This window comes from Doryrhamphus excisus, chromosome 1 (assembly GCF_030265055.1).
Source record: "Doryrhamphus excisus isolate RoL2022-K1 chromosome 1, RoL_Dexc_1.0, whole genome shotgun sequence".
Lineage (NCBI taxonomy): Eukaryota > Metazoa > Chordata > Actinopteri > Syngnathiformes > Syngnathidae > Doryrhamphus > Doryrhamphus excisus.
In genome coordinates this window covers 39,938,465-39,962,869 of record NC_080466.1, presented here as the reverse complement: position 1 = coordinate 39,962,869, position 24,405 = coordinate 39,938,465, and the positions used below count along the sequence as shown (strand labels likewise).

The 24,405-nt window shown below is 41.8% G+C and overlaps 4 protein-coding genes across 6 annotated transcripts; 2 read left to right on the top strand and 2 right to left on the bottom strand.

The window, feature by feature from the left end:
- Positions 1–4,778: 4,778 nt before the first annotated feature.
- Positions 4,779–9,967, top strand: LOC131128318 (isotocin receptor-like). Its single transcript, XM_058071045.1, has 3 exons — positions 4,779–4,866; positions 4,944–5,864; positions 9,275–9,967. Exons 2-3 carry the CDS (start codon positions 4,982–4,984, stop codon positions 9,535–9,537), a joined length of 1,146 nt encoding a protein of 381 aa, XP_057927028.1. The 5' UTR covers positions 4,779–4,866; positions 4,944–4,981; the 3' UTR covers positions 9,538–9,967.
- A 1,392-nt stretch (positions 9,968–11,359) lies between these two features.
- Positions 11,360–13,706, bottom strand: cav4a (caveolin 4a). The gene is made up of 3 exons (XM_058080407.1): positions 13,432–13,706; positions 12,212–12,399; positions 11,360–12,007 (listed from the first exon to the last, which is right to left on the bottom strand). Exons 1-3 carry the CDS (start codon positions 13,654–13,656, stop codon positions 11,857–11,859), a joined length of 564 nt encoding a protein of 187 aa, XP_057936390.1. The 5' UTR covers positions 13,657–13,706; the 3' UTR covers positions 11,360–11,856.
- A 1,890-nt stretch (positions 13,707–15,596) lies between these two features.
- Positions 15,597–24,253, bottom strand: LOC131135583 (uncharacterized). 2 transcript variants are annotated; one of them, XM_058081673.1, is made up of 7 exons: positions 23,998–24,253; positions 20,976–21,180; positions 18,991–19,157; positions 18,747–18,894; positions 17,739–17,908; positions 17,441–17,669; positions 15,597–16,562 (listed from the first exon to the last, which is right to left on the bottom strand). In XM_058081673.1, exons 3-7 carry the CDS (start codon positions 19,138–19,140, stop codon positions 16,396–16,398), a joined length of 864 nt encoding a protein of 287 aa, XP_057937656.1. In that variant the 5' UTR covers positions 19,141–19,157; positions 20,976–21,180; positions 23,998–24,253; the 3' UTR covers positions 15,597–16,395. The 2 variants fall into 2 exon arrangements, with proteins under 2 accessions (XP_057937656.1, XP_057937648.1); XM_058081665.1 differs by lacking the exons at positions 20,976–21,180; positions 23,998–24,253 and adding an exon at positions 19,371–19,623 and having other exon boundaries at positions 15,598–16,562.
- Positions 19,778–23,268, top strand: rrp9 (ribosomal RNA processing 9, U3 small nucleolar RNA binding protein). Of its 2 annotated transcripts, none has more exons than XM_058081639.1 (15): positions 19,778–20,015; positions 20,129–20,217; positions 20,292–20,404; positions 20,473–20,540; positions 20,618–20,659; positions 20,741–20,867; positions 21,011–21,135; positions 21,209–21,301; positions 21,376–21,476; positions 21,713–21,847; positions 22,122–22,184; positions 22,352–22,509; positions 22,606–22,685; positions 22,755–22,828; positions 23,119–23,268. In XM_058081639.1, the coding sequence occupies exons 1-15, from the start codon at positions 19,932–19,934 to the stop codon at positions 23,219–23,221; spliced, it is 1,455 nt and encodes a 484-aa protein (XP_057937622.1). In that variant the 5' UTR covers positions 19,778–19,931; the 3' UTR covers positions 23,222–23,268. The 2 variants fall into 2 exon arrangements, with proteins under 2 accessions (XP_057937622.1, XP_057937633.1); XM_058081650.1 differs by having other exon boundaries at positions 19,779–20,015; positions 22,352–22,497.
- Positions 24,254–24,405: the final 152 nt, after the last annotated feature.

Below are 24,405 nucleotides of genomic sequence, written 5' to 3'. Positions count from 1 at the left end.
GCAGCTGCCAAGTGACACAAATACACATCATAGACGTTTGGCCAGCATGCACACTGAGACGCTTGCCTCAGTGGTCCCACCAGTCCCACCAGTCCAAGTAGTCCCAGTAGCGCACCAGTCCTCCAATACCTTCACTGAGGTCACTGAGGTCACCGAGGTCACGCCGGATTTTCAGGAATTTTTGTCCGTTCAACCTTTAGCAGAAATCCATAAAACAATATGATATACAATTCTTAAATTAATCATTAATGATTCCTTAAAATATATGATTATTAATTTGATTATTAAATTTTTTTAAATATATTTTAAATGTAAAAAATATTTAAAAAATCTAAAATTATCATTATAGCTAAAAAATAAATCTTAAATATATTTTATGAATTTTGTTATTTTAGCCATATTATAGCCTGGCTAGCCAATGAAAATAATAATGGCAATAATCATGAATATTTAAATATATTGTAAGTAAAATATATTTTAAATTAAAAACATATTTACAAAAATCTAAAATAATATATAATAATAATAATATATTTAATATTAATATAATAATATATTTTCAGGGTTTTTTATTTTGTTTTGTAGCCATATTATAGCCTGGCTAGCCAATGAAACACTTTTGTTAAAACATTTTTTAATAATTATAATATGTATATATATATTTTAAATCAAATATATTTCAAATTTTTAAAAATCTTTACAAAACTTCAAAATGATGATAATAATTAAAAAAATATTTTCTGTATTTTTCTTTTAATTTTATTATTGTAGCATTATTATAGCCTGGCTGGCCAATGAAACACCTTTTGTAAAAACAAAAAACATTTAGAATAATTATAAATATTGTAATATATTTTAAATACAATATATTTAAAATTTAAAAAATCTTTAAAAAAATACAAAATGATGACAATAACTAAAAAAATATTTTCTGTATTTTGGCATTTTATTATTATTGCCATATTATTTCAAGAATATTCAATGAAACAATGACATACTGTATATCGTCAAATGATGGCAATTGTTTATTTCTAAATAAATAAAATAATAATGAAAGAATCTTTAATAAATCAATATTTCTATTTTTTGAATCAATTAAGTGCGGACATTGTGCATTATATTTCATGTAGTATATTTCATGTACTGTAAATCACAGCAGTAATCCAAGTCAAGTCACTAATTTGGGTGTTAATTCTGTTTCACTGTAAGGCCAACATGTCCACCAGACTCTGTCTGCCCTCCTAGAAGGTAAACATATTGAAATAAAAGCTTTCATTCTGTGTAAATGTACTGTAGTAACAATCCGGCCTTTAAATAGCGGAACAGGAAAGGTCTGAAAATACGCTATCATTCACCCAAGAGCTGCTTAAAGGCCGCATGTGGGAAAACCGAAGGCGAGCGTCTGAGGTGAATGAGTTAAGAAAACATAACGCGCTCTTATTACGGGCGCTTGCTTTTCTGGCTTCTTTGCTTATCACGTAAGAACGCTGTCATCACATGACACGACCCATAATGCTCTGCTTAGTCTCCATCTTGGCTCTGCTCTTTCATTACAAAAACAGAAAATTAGAACTCAAAACAAGAAGTGCACCTTTTGACAAACAGGATGTGAACAATGTTTATCCAGGGTGAACTTCCATTGGAATATTGTCCGTCATCCGTAATCCTTACGTGAGACATGAACACACGTCTTTCTCCTGTATTTCTCATACTTTCTAAAGATATCCAAACAGCTAAAAAGAGACAGCTTAGAATATAAACTCAACATCCTTATAGTAGCGTATTGTCCAAGTACCTGGGAATAAAAGTGAGCTTCAAGATACTAGCATAGCGGTGCCACTTGATGGACTGGGACTGCATGAGTGCTGCCGGCACTGGGGAGCTGGGGTTCTGTGGTGGAAACATGAATTCAGTCATCCCTTAGTCATCCCTCGAGAACGCTTTTTGTTATTTTTATTATTTTTTTATATTATTTCATAAATCATCACTAGGCTGCACGGTGGTCGAGTGGTTAGCACGCAGACCTCAGAGCTAGGAAACCAGGGTTCAATTCCACCCTCGGCCATGTCTGTGTGGAGTTTCCTCCCACATTCCAAAAACATGCTAGGTTAATTAGCGACTCCAAATTGTCCATAGGTATGAATGTGAGTGTGAATGGTCCGATGACAGCTGGGATAGGCTCCAGCATGGTTGACTACAATCTTTAATTAATTAAAAAAATTGAATTTGATGTATTTTTGGCCTAAATGAAGCATTTATTGTAATGATATGTAGTATTCCACCCTGGTCACTAGGTGTCAGTAATGTTACATTGACAAGGACACAGCCTAACATGTGAATCCAGGACCTTTCCAGATTAAAACGTGCTTTCTTGTTTTAATAAAATCTGTTTTGCAGGACAAGTGCAGGCAAAAGCCAATCAGACGGTGAGCTACGCCATCGTTAAATTTAAATGACCACGTGCCAGGCAGGATTGGATGTCGAAGTAAATGTCCAAGCTATAATAAATCTACATTTGATCAAACTTACTTAAGATTTTTCAGATCATCATTGTATTGTCATGTATTTATTTATATTTTTTAGTTGTATTTTTCTTAAAAGCAATGTTCAGATCTGGCCTGGTCTCGTTTTGAGTGTCTCATGACTCCGCAACACTGACTGACTTTTTTCATATGGTCTCCTGAGTAGATATACAGTACGCTTTACAGTGTGCTTTATTGCTGGTAGTCAAGTTTAATGTAAGTGATGAAAAAGTGTCTCAGTAAATATTATTATTTTTGCTTCTAGTTTAGCCTCTTACACCATATTTACTCTTCGTAGATTAAACGTTTGGCTTTGAGGGCTTCAGCTCTAATAGAAGTCAGATGTTTTGCCGTAGTGGAGTAAACGTTACACAATACTGCAGCGTAGCGGACAATACATGCGGCCATGTAAACAATCCACGGCACATCCACACACACACACACAGCATGCCTGAGTGAAGGACTCTGTCTGTTTTGTTTTGGCACTCGAAGCTTTGTGCGAGTTACGCTAACATGACTCCACACATGCTTCAGCTTAGGCTGCTAACGCTGTATTTGTGTCGAGCAGGGCTGTCGAGATCTCGTGAGATTACATTGTGATGAGATTTCGCTCGGGCGCTACGTCTGGGATGATAATCAATAAATCAATCAATATTGTCATGTGTAATATTCCGTTCGCTAGGCGGCAGTGATGTTACATTGATGATGCTCTTGTAGTTCAACATGACAGTGGAAAAAAAAAGGTATCCTCTCATTCGGTGTGGAAGTGGTACATTATTGACTTCATACCTCAGTGTCAAGCTCATTCTCAGGTTTAGAATGAATACATTGGAGGCTAACTAGTTAGCTCGGTAGATGCATAAGGGTTGTGCAATGTGGTGTAAACCAAGCTAGCAGTGTGTGGGAGACGAATGTTAGACTGGTTGGTGCCTCGGTCAACATCGTGAATCTGTTCCAAAAGGTCCGACTCAAACCAAAGCAGACTCTAACCAAAGCAAATATTCGTAAGGAATCACGTAAAGCCAATTAATCCGTTCCAGACGGCCAAAAAATGTTATCACCAAACACATTCCGACAGACAGACTTTATTAATCCCTTTGGGAATCCCTCAGGGAAATTGGTTTTGTCCCATAGAACAACGGCATGAATGGAGTGAGCCCTTTTGTTGGTCATATGGTCTCTTATTTGTCTCAGTGGGTAGAGGCGGGGCTGCTAGCATACACACAAAGTATAACGGAGAAGTTTGTTTTGCTTTTTCTTTGGCTTTTTGGTGTGTCTATTTGTGTTAAAGTCAAAAGAAAAAGACTACCAGTGACCATTAAGACCATTGAACACACGCTACATACGACTTCTGTCCTGGCTGCTCAGTACAATATGGCCAACTAAACAACGTGAAGACACCTCTGATCTGTTATCTCCTGTAGTCACCGTGTGCGTGGATTATAAAGCAAATAACTGCTGGGGTTAGAAAACATTGGCATTCACAGCTGCGGCTGTAGGCAACCTACTCCACAAGTTAGCAGTGGAAGCAACTGAAGTAACGGTCAGCGGTGTTGTAATCTACCTGTTGCATGCGCTTTAAATGGCTTCACACAGACATATGATTTGCTTTCCACTTTCTCATGCTCTCCACATTATTATTGTAAATAATAGATTGTTATTCATTCATTCATGCTTTTTCCTCACGAGGGTCGCGGGGGTGCTGGAGCCTATCCCAGCTGTCTTACACCCTGGACTGGTGGCCAGCCAATCACAGGGCACATATAGACAAACAACCATTCACACTCACATTCATACCTATGGACAATTTGGAGTCGCTAATTAACCTAGCATGTTTTTGGAATGTGGGAGGAAACCGGAGTACCGGGGGAAACCCACGCATGCACGGGGAGAACATGCAAACTCCACACAGAGATGGCCGAGGGTGGAATTGAACCCTGGTCTCCTAGCTGTGAGGTATGCGCGCTAACCACTCGATCACCGTGCCGCCATGAGATTGTTATATAAAATGTAAATACTAGCCTCCAATGATCCTCTTTTGGTTTAAGTAAATAAACATTGGCTAACTTCTTTTTACACTTGTGTGACACAAATAGACACAAATTGAGTGGGTTGTGTCGGTGGGGGGGGGTGGCCGGTAGGGGGGTCATAAAGGAAATGCTTTCCACTGATGAGTGCTGGTATTGGTAGAGTGGAAGCATAGTGGATAGATGAAAGAGAGCAGCGCGCTTTCCCACAGAAGAAGACAAGGGGAGGGGAGTCTGCGTGTCATAAAGCCCCTCCATGAAGCAGACTTGGCTCAGTCCGACACGAGGACACGCGTGTGCGATCATCCCCATCAAAGGTAAGCTCAGACCTGAAATCGAACGTGTTGTTTAAGCCGTCGTTTCAATCAAATTGCTACTTTTTGTTTCCCTGCAGTTTCCCCACATCCACGATGTGACCCCTTTTGACCCGACATGGAGGACTTTTTACCCCGTCCCCACAACACGTCATGGTCCAACTCCACCAACGCCACCCGTGTCAACGCTTTAAAACGCAACGACGAGGTGGCCAAGGTGGAGGTGGCCGTGCTGGTTCTGGTTCTCCTGCTGGCCCTCAGCGGCAACCTGTGCGTCCTGTGCGCCGTCCGCACCGCCAATCACCGCCAGTCTCGGATGCTGTACTTCATGAGGCACCTCAGCATCGCCGACTTGGTGGTGGCCGTCTTCCAGGTGCTCCCGCAGCTCATTTGGGACATCACGTTCAGGTTCTACGGGCCCGACGTGCTGTGCAGGCTGGTGAAATACGCCCAAGTGGTGGGCATGTTTGCGTCCACCTACATGCTGGTGTTGATGTCCGTGGACAGGTGCCTGGCCGTGTGTCAGCCTCTCAGACCCGTGCGCACAAGCAGGGACCGCGTGTGCGTGGGCGCGTCCTGGCTGCTCAGTCTAATATTCAGTACGCCTCAGGTGTACATCTTCTCCCTGCGGGAAGTCGGGGACGGCGTGTATGACTGCTGGGGGGACTTTGTGCAGCCGTGGGGGGCCCGGGCGTACATAACGTGGATGAGCCTCAGCATCTACATCCTCCCCGTGGGCGTCCTCGCCGTGTGCTACGGTCTCATCTGCGTGAAAATATGGCAGAATTTCAACCTCAAGACCAGGAGGGAGCACTTCCTGACTCTGGCACCGAAGGGCGCCCGCCACCTGTGTCGGGTCAGCAGCGTCAGGCTCATCTCCAAAGCCAAGATCCGCACCGTCAAGATGACTTTTGTGGTGGTGTTGGCCTACGTCGTGTGCTGGACACCGTTTTTCTTCGTACAGATGTGGTCTGCCTGGGACCCTGCAGCTCCCAGGGAGGGTAAGTCACACTCATTTTTAACGAATAATAATAATAATTATCATCATAATTATAATAATGATTATTGTGGTTATTATTATTATATTAATAATAATCATAATATTATAGTGATGATAATAATAATAATAATTATTTTAATTATTATTGTGTTATTATTATTATATTAATAATAATCATAATATTCTAGTAATAATAATTATTATTATTAATAATTAATAATAATCATAATATTTTGGTGATAATAAAATAATAATGCTAATTATTATTTTTATTATTATTACTAAAATAATAATAATTATTATTATTAGTAGTAGTAGTAGTAGTAGTATCACTAGAATATTATTATTATTATTAATATAATAATAATTATTATTATTGTTATAATAATAGTCATAATAATAATATAATAATAATAATTATTGTTATAATAATAGTCATAATAATAATATAATAATTATTAGTAGTAGTAGTCATAGTATTATTAATGCTAATAATAATAATAATTATTATTGTTGTTGTATTTAAATGATTACTTATTAAATATTACTTTTACTTAACTTTGATTTAAATTTATTTTTTCAATATTTCATCAAATTAATCAGTTGTCTAATGAATTAATCACGATTAATCACCTTTTGTGATATTTCTGTGTATGAGCAGCGCCAAGTGAACTGAATGCTAGAACGCTATACATATACATATACATATACATATACATATACATATACATATACATATACATATACATATACATATACATATACATATACATATACATATAGTACGTATACGTATACGTATACGTATACGTATACGTATACGTATACATATACATATACATATACATATACATATACATATACATATACATATACATATACATATACATATACATATACATATACATATACATATACATATACATATACATATACATTAAATATAAGAAGAGCATAAAAATGATTGTTATATACCAAAATCACTACCAATCAACATAACCCATGTAGTAATATGCTTTGTATTATTATCATTATTATCATGGAGGTCTACTAAAAACCGAAGGTTATTATATTATATTATTATTATATATTATAATAATAGTAATTCCCCCGCTTGCATGAGATAAGACATTCTTGTCATTTTCCAAGTATTGTGTAACTTTCCTCCCGAGAGCGAAGGAGCGTTATCAGAGAGGAAATGTGGCCCCTCATCAAAGTGCGTTTCCATGCTTCCGACAGGACCGCATCACATGTTGGAATGAGGGCCACAACTCCAAGCCTTTTGTCATGTTGACATTCCTATCTCCGATTGAATAGGAATAATCACACCATCACATCATATCATATCAAGCTCTCACAGCCAGGAATATGTTGGTGCAGATGGACCATGCGGACCTTCTGAGTCGGCTCCACCGAGTTGAAAGCCTCTTTTTTGAGAAACCATGTATGGCAGTTGACTTGAATGAGCTCAACGGAGCCTGAAGTCCAAATTGGTCTTTGTGCACTCATGCAATGTTTGCTTAAACTTCTCCTCTTTGATATAGTGCACGCTCCTAATGGAATAAATGATGGCGGTGTCATCGTAATCCTCCGTTTGGATCTCAACCGGACCTCCTCTTCATTCTTAAGAGTCGGGCTCTCCACAGAGGCATGAAATCCAGTCAGGAGTGTTTCATTTGCGGCACGATGAGAATGTAAACGTTAAGACGGGAATTTTGCCTCCTGGAGAGCGGCTCCATCAAAAGCCTTTTCCGCTTGATGGAAGCCTGACGTTGATGTTTGCACCAAATGAAGTGAAGGCACTTGAGGATGTCAAAGCTCCATCATGGACACGAGAGGTCAGCACCTTCAGGAGGAGAGAGAAGAAAAAAAAAACAAAAAAACACATTTTAAATTCTTTGCACCCCATTAGGATCAAAAAGCAGTGGAAATATTCTCCTTCCCGTCTTCCCTATGGAATACTCCCCCCTGCTGTTCTGTGCCTCCCGCAACTGGAATTGTAATCAATTCCATAAATAACAAAACATTTCTTTTCCATGCAGGAATTTATCATATTTCTTTGGATCGTATCCTTCATGCCGCTTTGCTAACCACAGCAGCTGTTTATGAGCTTCAACCGACTATTGTAACAATAACCCATGTTAGCATGCTAATTATGCCGCTAAGCAGACGCAGATTAGGGTAAGGGTTTCCTGTTTGGGTTTCAAATTCGGGTTTGCACTTAGGGTTTCACATACGGGTAAGGTTTAGGCTTGTAAATTAGAGTTTCCAGTTGGGGTTTCAAATTAGGGTTTCCGTTTAAGGTTTTTCAGATAAGGGTTCAGGGTTTCCAGTTGGGGTTAGGGGTTCGGGGTTAGGGTTCGGGTTCGGGTTCGGGTTTTAAATTAGAGTTTCCAGTGAGATTTCAAATTAGGGTTAGGGTTTCCTTTTAGGGTTTTTCACAGATGGTTCAGGGTTTCCAGTTGGGGTTTCAGATTAGGGTTAGGGTTTCCGTTTAAGGTTTTTCAGATGAGGGTTCAGGGTTTCCAGTTGGGGTTAGGGGTTAGGGTTCGGGTTCGGGTTTTAAATTAGAGTTTCCAGAGAGATTTCAAATTAGGGTTAGGTTTTCCTTTTAGGGTTTTTCACATAGGGTTCAGGGTGTCAGGGTCAGATAAGGGTTGAGGGTTCCAGTTGGGGTTAGGGTTAGGCTTACGGTTTCCGTTTAAGGTTTTTCGGATTAGGGTTCTGCATTTTCCAGTTGGGGTTTCAGATTAGGGTTAGGGTTTTGAATTTGAGTTTCGAATTGGGATTTCAAATTAGGATTGGGATTAGGGTTTCTACCTAGGGGTTCAGATAAGAGTTTAGGGTTTCCAGTTGTAGTTTCAGATTAGAGTTAGAGTATTAGGGTTTCCAGTTGGGGTTAGGGTTTCAAGTCAGGGTTAGGCTTTCCATTTAAGGTTTTTCAGATAAGGGTTCAGGGTTTCCAGTTGGGGTTTCAGATTAGAGTTAGGGTTTCTGTTTAGGGTTTCAGATTAAGGTTAGGGTTTTAATTTAGGGTTTCAGAGTAGGGTTAGGATTACCACTCAGGGGTTCAAATAAGGGTTAGGATTATGGTTTTAAATTAGGGTTTTGGGGTTTCAATTTTGGGTTTGCAATTAGGATTTCAAATTCGAGTTTTCAGTTCTAGTTTCAAATGAGCGTTAGAGATTCCAATTGGGATTCTGATTCTAAATTAGTTTTTTTTTTTACATTTGCACCGTCTATTAGTGTTTCTATTAGCGTTTCCATTCAGGGTTTCTTTTTAGCGTTTGGGTGCGACTGAAGACTGAATAAATGATGGTTTGACTTCACGGTGAAGCGCTTTGTGTTCCTTCAAAGGCGGCTATGTAAAATCACTCCAATGTGATTGTGATTGTTGTATTTGTGTGACAGACGCCGCCTTCATCATCGCCATGTTGCTGGCCAGTCTGAACAGCTGCTGTAACCCTTGGATCTACATGTTCTTCGCCGGTCCCATGTTCCAGGGGGTCATGCATGGCTTCTTCTGCTGCTGCTGCTCTTGCACACGCCACCATTTGTCTGCGTCCTCCTACGGCCGCCGCCACAGCAAGGCCTCCTCCAGCTACGCCATGGAGAAGGCCAGCAGCCAGAGGAGCCTGTCACACACGTCCAGCACACACACTGAGATAAAATAGCAACACGTTGACTTCCTATCGTCAATGGAGGACCTGGTTTCTGTACAGGTTGCGTGTGAGCTCTGAAAAACTGCAACGGGAGACGCCGACTGTGTATCGAACCAGCAGCTGTCTGTCACGTTGGGAGATATAGCTCTCCACGGCCTGAGCCATGCATCTAATGTTCAACCTAGAATGGATTTCCACCAATAGGGGGCGACATTCTAATCGTCCATTCATCATCAATGGGAAAGACGTCACAGATAGTAGTCATGATGGAAAACGTCCTGATGGATCGCCACGCCGTCCTAAAAGAGTCCAACATTTTAATATTGTAAAAATGAAGAATGAATGTTGCAATGAAAATACGTAACACTTACACAGGAATGGAACCAGCAACCACCCGGTTGGGAGACTGATGGAAAATGTAAAACAATTATTCACCAGTAGGGGGAACCATTTCATTTGTCTATTTGTTTTTTTTTTTAGCAGATTAAAAAATGGGGGTTAGGGTTAGGGTTGGGGTTAGGGTTTTAATTTAGGGTCTCCAGGTGGGTTTTCAAATTGGGATTGGGGGTTAGGGTTTCCTGTTTGGGTTTCAAATTAGAGTTTGCATTTAGGGTTTCACATGAGGTTCAGGTTTAGGGTTTTAAATTAGAGTTTCCGGCGGGGTTTCAAATTAGGGTTAGGGTTTCCGTTTAAGGTTTTTCAGATAAGGGTTCAGGGTTCCCAGTTGGGGTTTAAGATTAGGGTTAGGGTTTTTAATTAGGGTTTCAAGTTGGGGTTTAAGATTAGGTTTAGGGTTTCCGTTTAAGGTCTTTCAGATAAGGGTTCAGGGTTCCCAGTTGGGGTTTCAGATTAGGATTAGGGTTTTTAATTAGGGTTTCAAGTTGGGGTTTAAGATTAGGCTTAGGGTTTCATATCAGGATTAGGGTTTCCGTTTAAGGTTTTTCAGATAAGGGTTCAGGGTTCCCAGTTGGGGTTTAAGATTAGGGTTAGGGTTTTAAATTAGGGTTTCAAATTGGGATTTCAAATTAGTATTAGGGGTTAGGGTTTCTACCTAGGGGTTCAGGTTCAGATAAGGGTTTCGGGAGTTTCAGATTAGAGTTAGTGTTTTAGATTGGGGTTTCCAGTTGGGGTTTAAAATCAGAGTTCGGGAATTTTTGTTTGAAATGTTGGAAAGTGAAAATACAGGCTGATTGTGTCAATGAGTTGTATGACTATAGCGGGGTCAAGGCTCGAACCAGCAACGTACAATTTTATGTCTATGCTATATATGGGTATGTGCACAATTATATGTAATATTTACTATTCTATAGCATTTTACTGTCATGTTGCCATTCATGACAAAACAAATGCACACTTAAAAACAGATTGTCTTTCTCTTTTATGTGTGTTCTAAAGATATTAAAACAGGTAAAAAAAAAATGGGACACACCTATTTGAACGGCTCAAAAAAACTCCAACAAGATTTTGTGGTTGTGAGTATGTAATACTTCATGATAACATGTCATACTGAAGGTATTTTGCTCCATGTTGTCATAATGGGATCCACCTGTTTCGACTATAAAGCACTCTAAAAAAACGTTTTGTGGTTTTCTATCCATGCTGTGAGCATGTATTGTTCATTCTTAGCTGCATTTCTTTTTAGAATTTTTTTTATAACACACAGAAAAGAGAAAGAAGGTGCACCTTTCCTTGAAAGCAACTGTCAACCGTTGTGTACGGCTGCCCTCTGGTGGCCACATGGTGTACTAGCGGAGCGTTTCAACGTTTCCTGCATTGAAACAAACAACAACAAACAAAAAACACTTGAACGAAAAGACAAGGAGACAACTTTTGGAGACGATGCTGTGCATTTTAAATATTAAATGAGTGATATAACCTTGTCAGTTATTTTTAAAAAAAACTTTTAACACATCTGACATGTACAAATATGATTATTATTACTGTTGAGTGTTATTAAGTTACAGTATAACACACAATCCTATCAGACCCAATAGAAAAGTTGTATTCAAAAACAGCTGAGGAGTGTACCTAATCATTTGGCCCATTCCCTTGAACACAATTCTGTAATCCATTATAAAAAGAAATATGTCTATAATTGTGAATAGTACAGGTCAAAAGACTTATTATTATTAATATCTATATTTGTTATTAATTCTAATGGGTTTTTTTCCCCCAAATGTTTCCATGAGAGATTATGAAGTATGTCCATTGGCGCAAAACAGCGGTCAACATGTTGGGAATTTTCTCCTACAGTAAGTCAAGCCGAAGAATGTCCACCATGGTGGGCGTGTCCACCGCTGGTGGGCGTGTCCAAATGGAAATGCCAAAGTGTCATTCCTCAGCCAGATGAACGCTGAAGCCCCCACAGCATCGCCCCGCGCTGGTCAGCAGGGGGCCCACGATGACATCCAAAACCACGTCCCACAGGCTCTGCAGCCATCGAGTTCCGATAAGAATGCCCCTGAGGCACGGGCCTACCATCCTGCACACAAAAGACACAAAACGTAAGAATGGAATTAGTCCATGCTCCTTATGTTGTCGCTTTCACTTGATTTGACTCCACTTGGGGTCAAAGGTCACATTGCTAACCCTCACATCTTTATCAAGGTCTAATTTGATGCTGGGCGGGGCTAGCGTCAAACAGGAAGCTGTCTCCATTGACACATGAATGTCTAATCTCGCCTACCAGATGTGGACGCAGCTGAGGACGGCAAAGAGGATTCCGGAGAGGAGGGACACGGGAATGGCCAGAAGCGCCGTGAATATCCTGTACATCCACACTCTGCTCACTTCAAACAGGGCGTGGCTCCAAATCCACACTCGGTCACCACTGCGCACCGACGCTGGCTCGGCGATGACGTCCTCAAATGTCACCTGCATGCAAAACATTTATACAAATATACGCTGTACCGTAATGTGAGTGTGAATGGTTGTTTGTCTATATGTGCCCTGTGATTGGCTGGCCACCAGTCCAGGGTGTACCCCGCCTCTCGCCCGAAGACAGCTGGGATAGGCTCCAGCACCCCCGTGACCCGAGGATAAGCAGCAGAAAATGAATGAATGAATGAATGAATGAATGCTGTACCGTAGTCTCCTCCATCGTGGACATCAATGAATGTGATCCACTAACTCTGCCTAGCAACAAGCTAGTTGAAGTCACTTCATTGGAGAATGCCGCTTTCATTGAATTCATAATTAAGTTGTATGGGAGTTGTATGGGAGCCTGTTTCCGCTGCTGAAGGATAAAACCATTCCCAATGGTAACAGGATCCAAATTATGATTTAAAAATAATAAATTATGATAAAAAATAAAAAAAATTATGAAATAAAAAAATTAAAAATTATGAGGAAAAAATAATTTATTATGAGATAACAAGTCAAATGTCAAAGAAAGTCAAAATTGTGACATAAAGAGTTAAAAGTTAGGAAGAAAAAACTCAAAATTGTGAGGAAAAAATAAAAAATATTTGAGATAAAAAGTCAAATATTTAAGAAAGTCCTAATTATGGCTTTAAAAGTAAAAATTCTGAGATCCAAAGTCGGAATTATGACATAAAAGTCAAAATGAGTGGATAAAAAAGTCCTAATTTTGATCTCGCAGAGTCATAATTATGAGCTACAAACTGACTCATGTGTCTCCTTCACCAGAACCGTGGTCACATGTGCACAGATTCTCTAACATAATTCATACTTTTGATTTTTTATCTCCTAATTTTGACATTTTAGCTCATACTTCCATAGAGTGGTGACTGACAGACAGACACGGGTGGGTGTGACCGGCCTAGCTGGCAACGTAACCAAAAAGAATGTAAACAATTCTGTTTATTAGCGCTATTTTTCTTGCATTAATCAACTTTAAAGATGGTTAAGTGGCGTTAGCATGTTAGCATGTTAGCACCACAGTACCTTGAGGCAGTCATTGATCCCTCGAGGGTCTCTGACGTCGAGCAGAGGTTTGGTATCGCTGATATCCACCAAAGAAGACGTATGAATGTTTTCCTCTTGGTCCTGCGGGGCAGGGGGGGCCCTCCATGGCGTCTGCTCGCCGTCATCCAGCTCCTCGGGGTCACTGGAATCCCCCAGGTCAATCTCCACTTCCTCCAAATCTCCTCCCTTCCTCGACACGTCCATTTAAACAGGTGAGGCAAACACAGTCCAGGCTGCCGAGTCTCCTGCTGAGGCCCTCGGCCCCCCCCCCCCCCCAGCCATGTGCAGGGGGTTATATTAGGAAGGCTACGCTATCCGTGATGGTATTTGCAGATGGGCTCAGTTCACTTTCCTGTGCTGTGAGGGATATAAATACCAGCACAAACACACACTGCATGGAAGGCTTGATCATCTAAAGTGAGTCAAGTGGGACAGCCTCACCCTCACAGACCCTAAAGATCCTTTAAGATCCTTTAAGAACAGGAAGAATAGAATAGAAAGTAGAGCCTACATTTACTGATTCACTGTCACTCCACAAAGACTCGAGTTTCACTGACTCACTGGTTGATGGAGACTCGAGTTTCACTAATTCAATGGTTGATGAAAACTCGAGTTTCACTGACTCACTGGTTGATGGAAACTCAAGTTTCACTGACTCGCTGATGCTTGATAAAGACTCGAGTTTCACAAGCTCACGGATACTCAACAAAGACTCGAGTTTCACTGACTCACTGGTTGCTGAAGACTCGAGTTTCACTGACTGACCGGTTGCTGAAGACTTGAGTTTCACTGATTCACTGGTTGATGAAGACTCGAGTTTCACTGATTCACTGGTTGATGAAGACTCGAGTTTCACTGACTCACTGGTTGATGAAGACTCGAGTTTCACTAATTCGATGGTTGATGAAGACTCGAGTTTCACTGACTCACTGGTTGATGGAAACTCAAGTTTCACTGACTCGCTGATGCTTGATAAAGACTCGAGTTTCACAAGCTCACGGATACTCAACAAAGACTCGAGTTTCACTGACTCACTGGTTGCTGAAGACTCGAGTTTCACTGACTGACTGGTTGCTGAAGACTCGAGTTTCACTGACTGACTGGTTGCTGAAGACTTGAGTTTCACTGACTCACTGGTTGATGAAGACTCGAGTTTCACTGACTCACTGGTTGACAGAGACTCGAGTTTCACTGACTCAATGGTTGATGAAGACTCGAGTTTCACTAATTCGATGGTTGATGAAGACTCGAGTTTCACTGACTCACTGGTTGATGAAGACTCGAGTTTCACTGATTCAATGGTTGCTGAAGACTCGAGTTTCACTGATTCAATGGTTGCTAAAGACTCAAGTTTCACTGATTCAATGGTTGATGGAGACTTGAGTTTCACTGACTCACTGGTTGATGAAGACTCGAGTTTTACTGACTCGCGGATGCTTGCTAAAGACTTGAGTTTCACAAGCTCACAGATACTCAACAAAGACTCAAGTTTCACTGACTCACTGGTTGAGGAAGACTCAAGTTTCACTGACTGACTGGTTGATGAAGACTCAAGTTTCACTGACTCACTGGTTGCTGAAGATTGGAGTTATACTGATTCAATGGTTGCTGAAGACTCGAGTTTTACTGACTCGCGGATGCTTGCTAAAGACTTGAGTTTCACAAGCTCACAGATACTCAACAAAGACTCAAGTTTCACTGACTCACTGGTTGCTGAAGACTCGAGTTTCACTAATTCAATGGTTAATGAAGACTCAAGTTTCATTTGATGAAACTTTGTGTTTCACCGACTCACAGGTGCTCAATTAAGTTTCAGAAACTCGCCGATGACTCAATGACGACTCAAATTTCACTGAATCACAGGTGCTTGACAAAGACTCGAGTTTCACTGACTCTCAGGTACTGGACAAGGAATGAAGTTTCATGAATTTGCTCAACAAATACTGGAACGTCACAGCGACTGCTTTCAAGAGAGGGATGCACCTCCCGTACGACTGTGTGACTAACATGAATAACCATAGTCAAGTATCGCCTCGGGCGGTTTCGGTCATCATTGTACCATCAAACATGACACAAGAAGTGCATCTCAACACCGACATCTACTGGTGGAAAAGACAAAAGTCCAGGATTCCATGCTGAGGTAAGGAAGCGTATAAGAGAGCGGTAAGTAACCATTCCTAAACTTTATTATTGGCACATATGTAGTGAATCACAACGACAACGACAAACAGATATTGTTTATGTGCACATACACACAGCAGCCATTACAGACATTAGGTACACCGTATGGGCATGGATAGTGTTATAGCGCTACCTAGTGGCCAACTTGGTCCATTACAGTTCCACCGATCCAAGGTTGTATTTTCATGGGATGCATGATGCTTTTCGTAAAAGAAGGTACTGTTATATCGCACAGTCGTACCTAATGATGCGGCCAAGGAGTCAAACGGTGAAGCTCCACCTAAAAACTATCACGTTAAAGTGAAAAAAAGGTGCCTTTAATATTTGTCCCCAGCTACCAGGTGGGGTCTCGCTGGGACAAAAGACGTGTGAGGAGGTGAACGTCAGCCATGTTGGGCTGGACATCCGTTCAAGTCCATAGTGCCCTTGTCGGCTCACAACGTGGAAAAGCCTCAAATAAGAACACTTGTTGATCGCCCCCTACCTCAATATCACACACATGCACGTTATGTGTTGATCTTTTTGTCACGTAACACTTTCTAAAAACTCTATTTAATCCTATAAAAGTTAGAAAATGACCTAATGCAAGCACTAAACGTCACTAGTGAATCATCAAGATTAGCAGAGGTGCCTCGTCACACTGTTACAGTACAGCACACACGCACACAAACACACACACACACACACACACACACATACATACATACATACATACGAGAGCAGACAGACAGGATGAAGGCAGAGGAAGACTACCGACCGGCATCATATCGATGCGTTGTCGCCGAGCAGCGACGCATCTACGCTCGCTTTGTGTTCTCCTTTTACCAAACCCAGTCTCTTCTTCAACAGTTTGTCCTCGTTGTTTAGCTTGGTCCGGATGGCCGTTTTGATCTGGCTGCTGTCCACGCCGAATTTCAACGCCACGTGATCTGGAAAAAGCAGTGCGGCCCTAATGGATGACTTGGAAGGGGAAGGGGCTAAGGCACTGAAGGAGTAAATGCAGTCATTCCAACCAGCCTGTAAGGAGTGCATACATACCAGGGCAGGCCATACTTGCCACTGAGCCATAGTATGACTTTTTGTGGCAAAAATGTTAAATAAGGGTGTGATGCAATTTTTCACACACAGACATTGTAGGGAGTGCATACAGGTGAATGCATGCCACTATACTCACGATACATAGTATGCATTATCGTGAAAAACGTGCACATTGTATTGCGTGCATACAAGCATGTGGAGGCCATACACGACTAAAACAAGTTATTCGTTCATTCATTCATTTTGTACCGCTTATCCTCATGAGGGTTGCAGGGGGTGCTGGAGCCTATCCCAGCTGTCTTCAGGCAAGAGGCGGGGTACACCCTGGACTGGTGGCCAGCCAATCACAGGGCACATATAGACAAACAACCATTCACACTCACATTCATACCTATGGACAATTTGGAGTCGCCAATTAACCTAGCATGTTTTTGGAATGTGGGAGGAAACCCACACATGCACAGAAAGAACATGCAAACTCCACACAGAGATGGCCGAGGGTGGAATTGAACCCGGGTCTCCTAGCTGTGAGATCTGGAGTAAAAGCACAGTCATTTGAACTGGCCTGCGACTGCACTTTTAGAGTTCAGACATTGTAGGGAGTGAATGGAGGACTTTCTTGCTACTGAGCTAATGTGCGCGTAATCCTAACGAAAATGCATACACATTTCAGATAAGGCTGTGACGTCATGTCTCAGTTAGTGTAGGGAGCTCATACAGGCCTCACACACTTGAGTTGTGTTTCCAAAATAAAAGCTTCACAACCTACCTATGATGCTTCGGAGGATGTCAGGTGGCAGCTGAGGTTTGTGGCAGTCCTCCCCAGTGATGGTGTTCCTACGTCCCTGCAGAGAGTGCGTGGCCAGGGTCTCTCTGTCGAAAAGCATCATGAGCAGCGCCGAGGTGTACTTCTTGTAGTCTGCGATTTCGGCGACGCGTTCGTAAAGATTCCGTGGAACTCTGAGGTTCTCGGCGAGGTACAGCACGTCGTGGTTATCCTGAGGGCGTGAAAGATTCAGTACGTGGCGACAGATTGGTGTGACGACAAATGGCAAACGAGCGCTGACCTCCGTTATGTCTGACACCATGCCGGCTTCGTGCTCCGCCAGGAAAGACATGGCTTCGTCCTGAGAGTTGTGCGCCGCCATCACCGGGTCACCGCCTTGGAGGACGTGATCCAGAGTGGCTCGCAGTTCGTGAGCCGTGTGTCTCATTTGCATCATGAGCGTGTTCATCTCTGCACAGATGCATCATGTGTTAGCATGTGGCTAGGCTAATGAACTTAGGCACAACAATACTGTAGAAAAAAAAACATCAATGACAAAAGTATTTTCATATGATTGTAGGGTGGATGGGTGTGTTTATCTACTCAATTGCAGAGAGTATGAGGCATTTACTAGGAGCATGCCTTTTTTGTTTTAGAGGCGAGGCCTTTATTTGTACAAATTTCTGTCTATAATAAAATGAAATTATCCTAATGCAATTTCACGACATTAACACTACCGCATCACTACTATCGAGAGATCCAGAGTATAGCGCGGAGCCACCTGCTGTGGCCCAGCAAGGTGCACTGCACTCGGGCACAGGCTCCAAGCAGCCAGTGTGATGCCACGGAGGTCTCTGGCAAATTTTCAGGTGGCTGGTAAGTTTTAACGCCCTTCCTCTTAAAGCGGAAGTTTGTTTACAAGTTTACAAGCCGTTAAAATCACAGGCAGGAGATAAAAAGGATCTGCTCACCCACACAGTATGGGTAATCTCGCCTAATTGGAGCATTTTTTTAATTATCGGTTATCATTTTTTATCAGTATGACGCCATAATTCACTCATATAATAATCCTCAATATTATTGTGCACCTCCAGTTAGTATAATAAATAATTATTACATTATCACTATAACAACATTGGCTCTGTGTTTTTGGACTATGTTTGTTCATAAAGCACCATGTGGTCAAGAAGAACTACGTCTTCCTGCCCACTTTCTCATGAAGTCCAAATCATGATTAAAGTTCCAAACTGATGCACTGGCGTACGAACCTGCGTGCATGTGAACAACAAAGTCTTCCAGTCCTTCCTACCTTTCAGCTCCCGCAGCTCTCTCTCTGCCAAAACTCGACATCTGCGTTCATACTTGAGCTGGGCCTGCAGCTGCTCTATCTTCATCAGCAGGCTGATGGTGTCGGTTCGGATGCCTGGACTAGTACCGACTTCGATCTCTTCAAATTCCTGCAGCCAGGTGAGAAAATAAAAGCACGCCAGCGGTGGGCGCGGGGAAGAGGACGGCGAATATTCGTGCACAATTGAACCCCAAAATGGTCACACCTCGGTGCTGAGAAAGGGGGAGTAAGTGGACTCGTCGGCCAAGCCGAACTTGTCTTCCATTGGACCAGCCTCCTGTGGGACCGTGTTGATCTTTAGCATCTTTACCGGCGGTTGAGATGGAGACGCTCCGGCTTCTCTCTTAGGAGGCATAAGGCTTCAAGGAAAACCTGCACAGTGAAGATACATTTTGTCAAGTTGAAAGCAGGGAATTATGTTCTACTTCCACGCACACACAAATATGGAAAGTTAAGTCCACACTGTGTCCTCAGTTCGACCCCCCCTCCGCTATCTACTTAGCTCCCAGTCAGAAACACAAACTCTCTGTGGGTCAGGAGCAATACATGCGTTTTTAATTGCATAATGCTTCAAATAAACCTCACCTGGCCTTTCAGTTTGTCTTGACGAACAAAAGTCTAACGACACCCACTGAGGACAAAGACAATGCAATAAATGGTAATACTGCGTAGTAGAGGAAGTAGTAGTACTACTGCAGTAGTACAGTGCATGGATCCTGGTGTCACAATGTCCACTTTTTACCACCAGCACAAAAGGTCTGAACCTAAATTAATGAGGGAAAACGTATTTTATTTATTTTGAACATGCCGCATGATTAAAGTGTATTGAAAAAGCATGTTGTTTGATTATTTTCTTTTCCAGGCGGAACAAAGCAGAGACCCGTGTCTCCCAGGGGGAAGTATTTTTCCTCAGGACTATTTCCTGCTCTTCTAATTTGGTAATAAACACCAATAGAAATCTAGAATTTTTAAAAAGGCGGGTTCAAGTGAACAGAAGCCAATCAGAGCTAAGATCCACTTCCGCTTTGTTGAGGTTAGGTTGAAGCGCAAGAGACCCATGTGGGTCCAATGTTGACTTGAATCTCGAGAAACTTAACGATTTGTCGACAATAGCTTCTGTATTACTTTGTCTCTACGACCTTTGCCATGTCTTCGTCTTTCTTTATGAAGGCGTCACAGAAGCCTAAATTAAGAAAAACGGGGAAAAATGCAACTGTTTCCAAACGCAAAGTAAGTGTGGTAGACTGCTAGCAAGCTCAACTGTTAGCATACGGACATCTTCTGCACTTGTATATACTTTTACACGAACACGAGAGTTGTATGTTTTAATCCTTATCCTACAGGGTGACGGCGATTCCGGTGGTAAAGTGAAAAGCAAGAAACTGAACTCAAAATACAACGAAGAGATTTCCAGCGACTCCGAGACAGAGAGGTGCACACACGACTCATGTCAAAAAGTGTCGAATAATGCCTTGTTATTATAATAACAACCGCCTATGTGATCAGTCCCGTAGTTGGCAAGAAAAGGCAGTCCAAAAACGAACATGAATATGATGAGACGCCACAGGAGAAGAAGCTTAGATTAGCCAAACTTTACCTGAGTCAGCTCAAGGAAGAAGGTAAGCATGGTACTTTGTTGTTAAAGCTACATGTCTACATCTTCATTTTCTTTGTCAATTATCATTAGAAGAAAACAAGGATGAAGACAAGTCGTTTGAGACTGAGCTGATTGCTGGGAGGCTTCAAGACGAAGTGGTAAGAAGTGTCTGTTGTTGATGTCTGTTGTCGCATTGTGTACGTTGTCTGTTTTGTGACTATGTTGTTTTCCACAGCTTGAACAAAAAGGAAAACTTCAGCGACTTATTGCCAAAGATGTAAGTAGTACCAAACACTCACTCTAATGATGGAGGGAATTTGATGGTGATTTTTTTTAACGTATTTTCTTTGTCTTTTAGCTACTGCCGCCTGATGCTTCTGAAATCCGTCTTCTAAGAGGGCACAAGCTGCCCATCACCTGCCTGGTCATAAGTCCCGACGACAAGTACATCTTCTCTGCTGCGAAAGACTGCTCCATCATCAAGTGTGGGTTACGTCTCTAGTTTTTTTTTTATTCCTAGATTTTGTGTATCTAAACTAGAGTAAAGCACAAATGGGAAGGGTTTTACATTTTCAGTGGAGCTAAAGACCTACCTCGCAGTCTCACAGTAGTCGTCTTGTTTCTTCAGGGGATGTTGAGAGCGGTAAAAAGCTGAGCGTCATACCCGGTGGTAGGAAAGGTACGGAGGATCGCCATGTCGGACACACAGCTCACATCCTCTGTATGTCCATAACATCAGATGGCAAATACTTGGTGAGGACCTCTGCAAGTGCTGCTTTAAGTCTTGAAGAAGAGAACCTAACATGGAAAAATATTCTTCTGTCAGGCCACTGGTGACATGAACAAGCTGATCATGATTTGGGAGGCTGAAACGTGCAAATATGTCTACAAATTCACAGGACACAAAGGCCCTGTGTCGGTATGTCGCCAAGCAACAACCTTTGACTCATGTGGTCCTTTTTAATTTGTTACAATTTGCTGGTTTGCTTTTAGGGTATCTCATTCAGGAAGGGTACTCACGACTTGTACAGCGCTTCACATGATCGCTCCGTCAAAGTGTGGAACGTGGACGAAAATGCCTACGTGGAGACTCTGTGAGTTACTAAACAGGTTACTAACACTGAGCTGCATCCAAAGATGATCATGCTCAGTTTTGATTGACACTGTACTACAAGTATGCATGGAGTAATGTAATAATAATATTGTGGCTGTATTACACTGCCTCACAAACCCAACATTATTCGAAACTACAGATTTTATTTTATTTTTGACACAGCTCTTCTCATGCTTTTCTTGGTCTTCATTTCAATGTTTTGATTTGGTCATAAAGCTTTGGCCATCAGGACGCCATCATGGGCTTGGACAGTCTGAGCCGAGAGCGCTGCGTGACGGCCGGCGGGCGCGACCGCTCCGTGCGCGTGTGGAAAATCGCAGAGGAGTCGCAGCTGGTCTTCCACGGACACGAGTAAGTTAGTCACTAGGTGGCGCCTATTGATGAATACTGGAGAATGAATGTAATTCTATGATAGCAGTGATCAGGTGGGGGCATATTAAATATTGTGGAAGCCCTTTAAGTTTAAACCATGTCAACTCAAGTGGGCACTTTTTTTAGTAATAATACCACAGTAGACGAGGACTTGACACAGACGGGTTGTGGACATAGGCGGGACCCACTTAAAGGTATTTACAAAAAATGAATATAATGATCTGATAGTTTGTCATGTTTGTGTTTGCTGCAGGGGTTCAATTGATTGCGTCCAGCTGATTAATGAGGAGCACATGGTCACAGGAGCCGACGACGGGTACGTAATGTCAGATATGGATACAGTCGTCCCTCGCTACATCGCACCTTCACTCCATCGTGGGTTGAATACGAGCTATTAGTTTAAAATATGCAGAGGGGCTCTAATAATGTTAATAAGACCGTAAACAGGTTTTTGAAGCGTCATGGTGCTTTCCTCGCCCTTAGCTCTGTGTGTCTTTGGAGCGTCAACAAGAAGAAGCCGCTCAGCACGGTGAAACAGGCTCACGGTTGCCATGGAGATGCCGGTCTGGAGCAGCCTCATTGGGTAGCCGCCGTGGCCGCGCTTCAGAACTCCGACGTCGTAGCCTCAGGTGCTTCTGGCTGTGAGAGTCCACACATGCACACGTTGTGATGAAAGCTTGGAAATGAATGCAGATGTATTCCGCTCGACTTGATGTGTTTTGTGTCGCGCTCTCCAGGTTCCAGCAACTCTCAGGTGCAGCTGTGGAAGTGCGGTCAGAACTATCGAGGACTGGAGCCTCTCTTTAGCGTCCCACTGGTAAATGAATCCCACTCGGGACAAGTCACCCGCCTAGCCGATACTCATTTTGCGTTCTTCCTTTTTTAGGTGGGCTTTGTCAACAGCTTAAAGTTTTCCCACTCTGGTCACTTCTTAGTAGCAGGAGTCGGACAGGAGCACAGGTAATTGAATGCTGGTGTTACCATAGCAACCGTCTGTTACACACAAGTGTCCACTAGATGGCGGTGTTGTCTCTTTCAATCCCATGGGCGACTGTGGCTTGGGACTCACCTGTTATTTAGGATAAAGTAGTGCGACAGGCTTGTCATTCCTGTGTAATACGACATGATCCTGCCTTTCATAACATGGACATGGCTTTAAAGCTACTTATCAATGCTTTTGTCCTGACGGTTTCTGTGTGCACCATAGTGAAAATGTCTTCTTTTCAATTATAAATGCTCTTATTATGCAGGTTGGGCCGATGGTGGCGACAAAAGGAGGCCAAGAACGGGGTCTGCATCATTCCCCTTAAAAGGAAACCTCCCAGCCAAGAAGAAGCAAGCTTGGACAACTGAATAGGGGACTTTTTTTCTCTTTTGTACATTAAAGGCTTCCAACATCATCTGCTGCAGTGTTGCATGTACTATGTGTTGCATTTTATCATGGATGCTGCTGTCATGCCACAACATGAAGTCAACAGGACGGCTATAAAGTCTTTAAAAAAAACACTCAAACTTAAGAAGAAACGTCTGCTGGGAAATACAATCACAAGAGAAGAATCCTAAAAAAAGATAAGTTGAAGCGACTGACATGTTTGCAAAATAAAAATATGACCAAGAGCAGCCTTGATGCTGGAATGTTGACAGTTTAGAAGTACTTTCAGTAAGCCCTACTGGGACTGTAGTTTTAATGCTAATGAGTTGTGTCTCTAAGAAGAAATAGTGTACTTTATCCACTTTTTACATACATGGTAAACCCCAGTTTTGGTATGACTCCATTTTGATTGAATACCAATATTGTGTTTAACAATCTTTCCTCCTTTATAGAGCCGATGGTGATAAATTAATTACCGTGGTATACATTTCCCTCACTATATTGCTGTTTTTCCAATAATTATCATTGTTTCGTGATTGAATATGGCCTATTATTCGTATAAAAAAGTATTGAAAGACAAATTTTATGTAGTATTGTGGTCACAAGGTATCAGTAATGTTATGCTATATGACGTTAAATTACCGTCGGGTTGACTGTAAATTGAATGCTATCGTAGTTACAGAATATACAAACTGTTTATGATTGTCTAAATGCGGTTTGTAACATTATTAGAGCCTGTAAACATACAATAACATACCTGTAGACGTCTTTATACTCCTGTACATTCATTGTTTACGCCATATTGGAGAACAGCGACTTGAGACGGCTGCTAGCTAACAAGCTAGCGAGCTAAACAGCTAACCAGGAAAAATGTCTCGGTTTTAGTATATTTCGATTTTCGTCAATTAATAATTGAGGTTCCACTGTATACTTTTGTAACATAGATGCCATATATCACATATATGTAACAATGTAATGTTACTGCGGCATCTCATTAGGGTAAAACTATCCTGACCCCCACAAACGTTAGCAAGGCTAGCATAGACGTTAGCATAGTGCTAACATTACACAAGCATTTTAATGAGATGAGCCTATTTGTTGAAGAAAAACAAAATGATAAATTTACAGCTGCGACTGACAGACACATGACTGTTGGAAGAGTTTT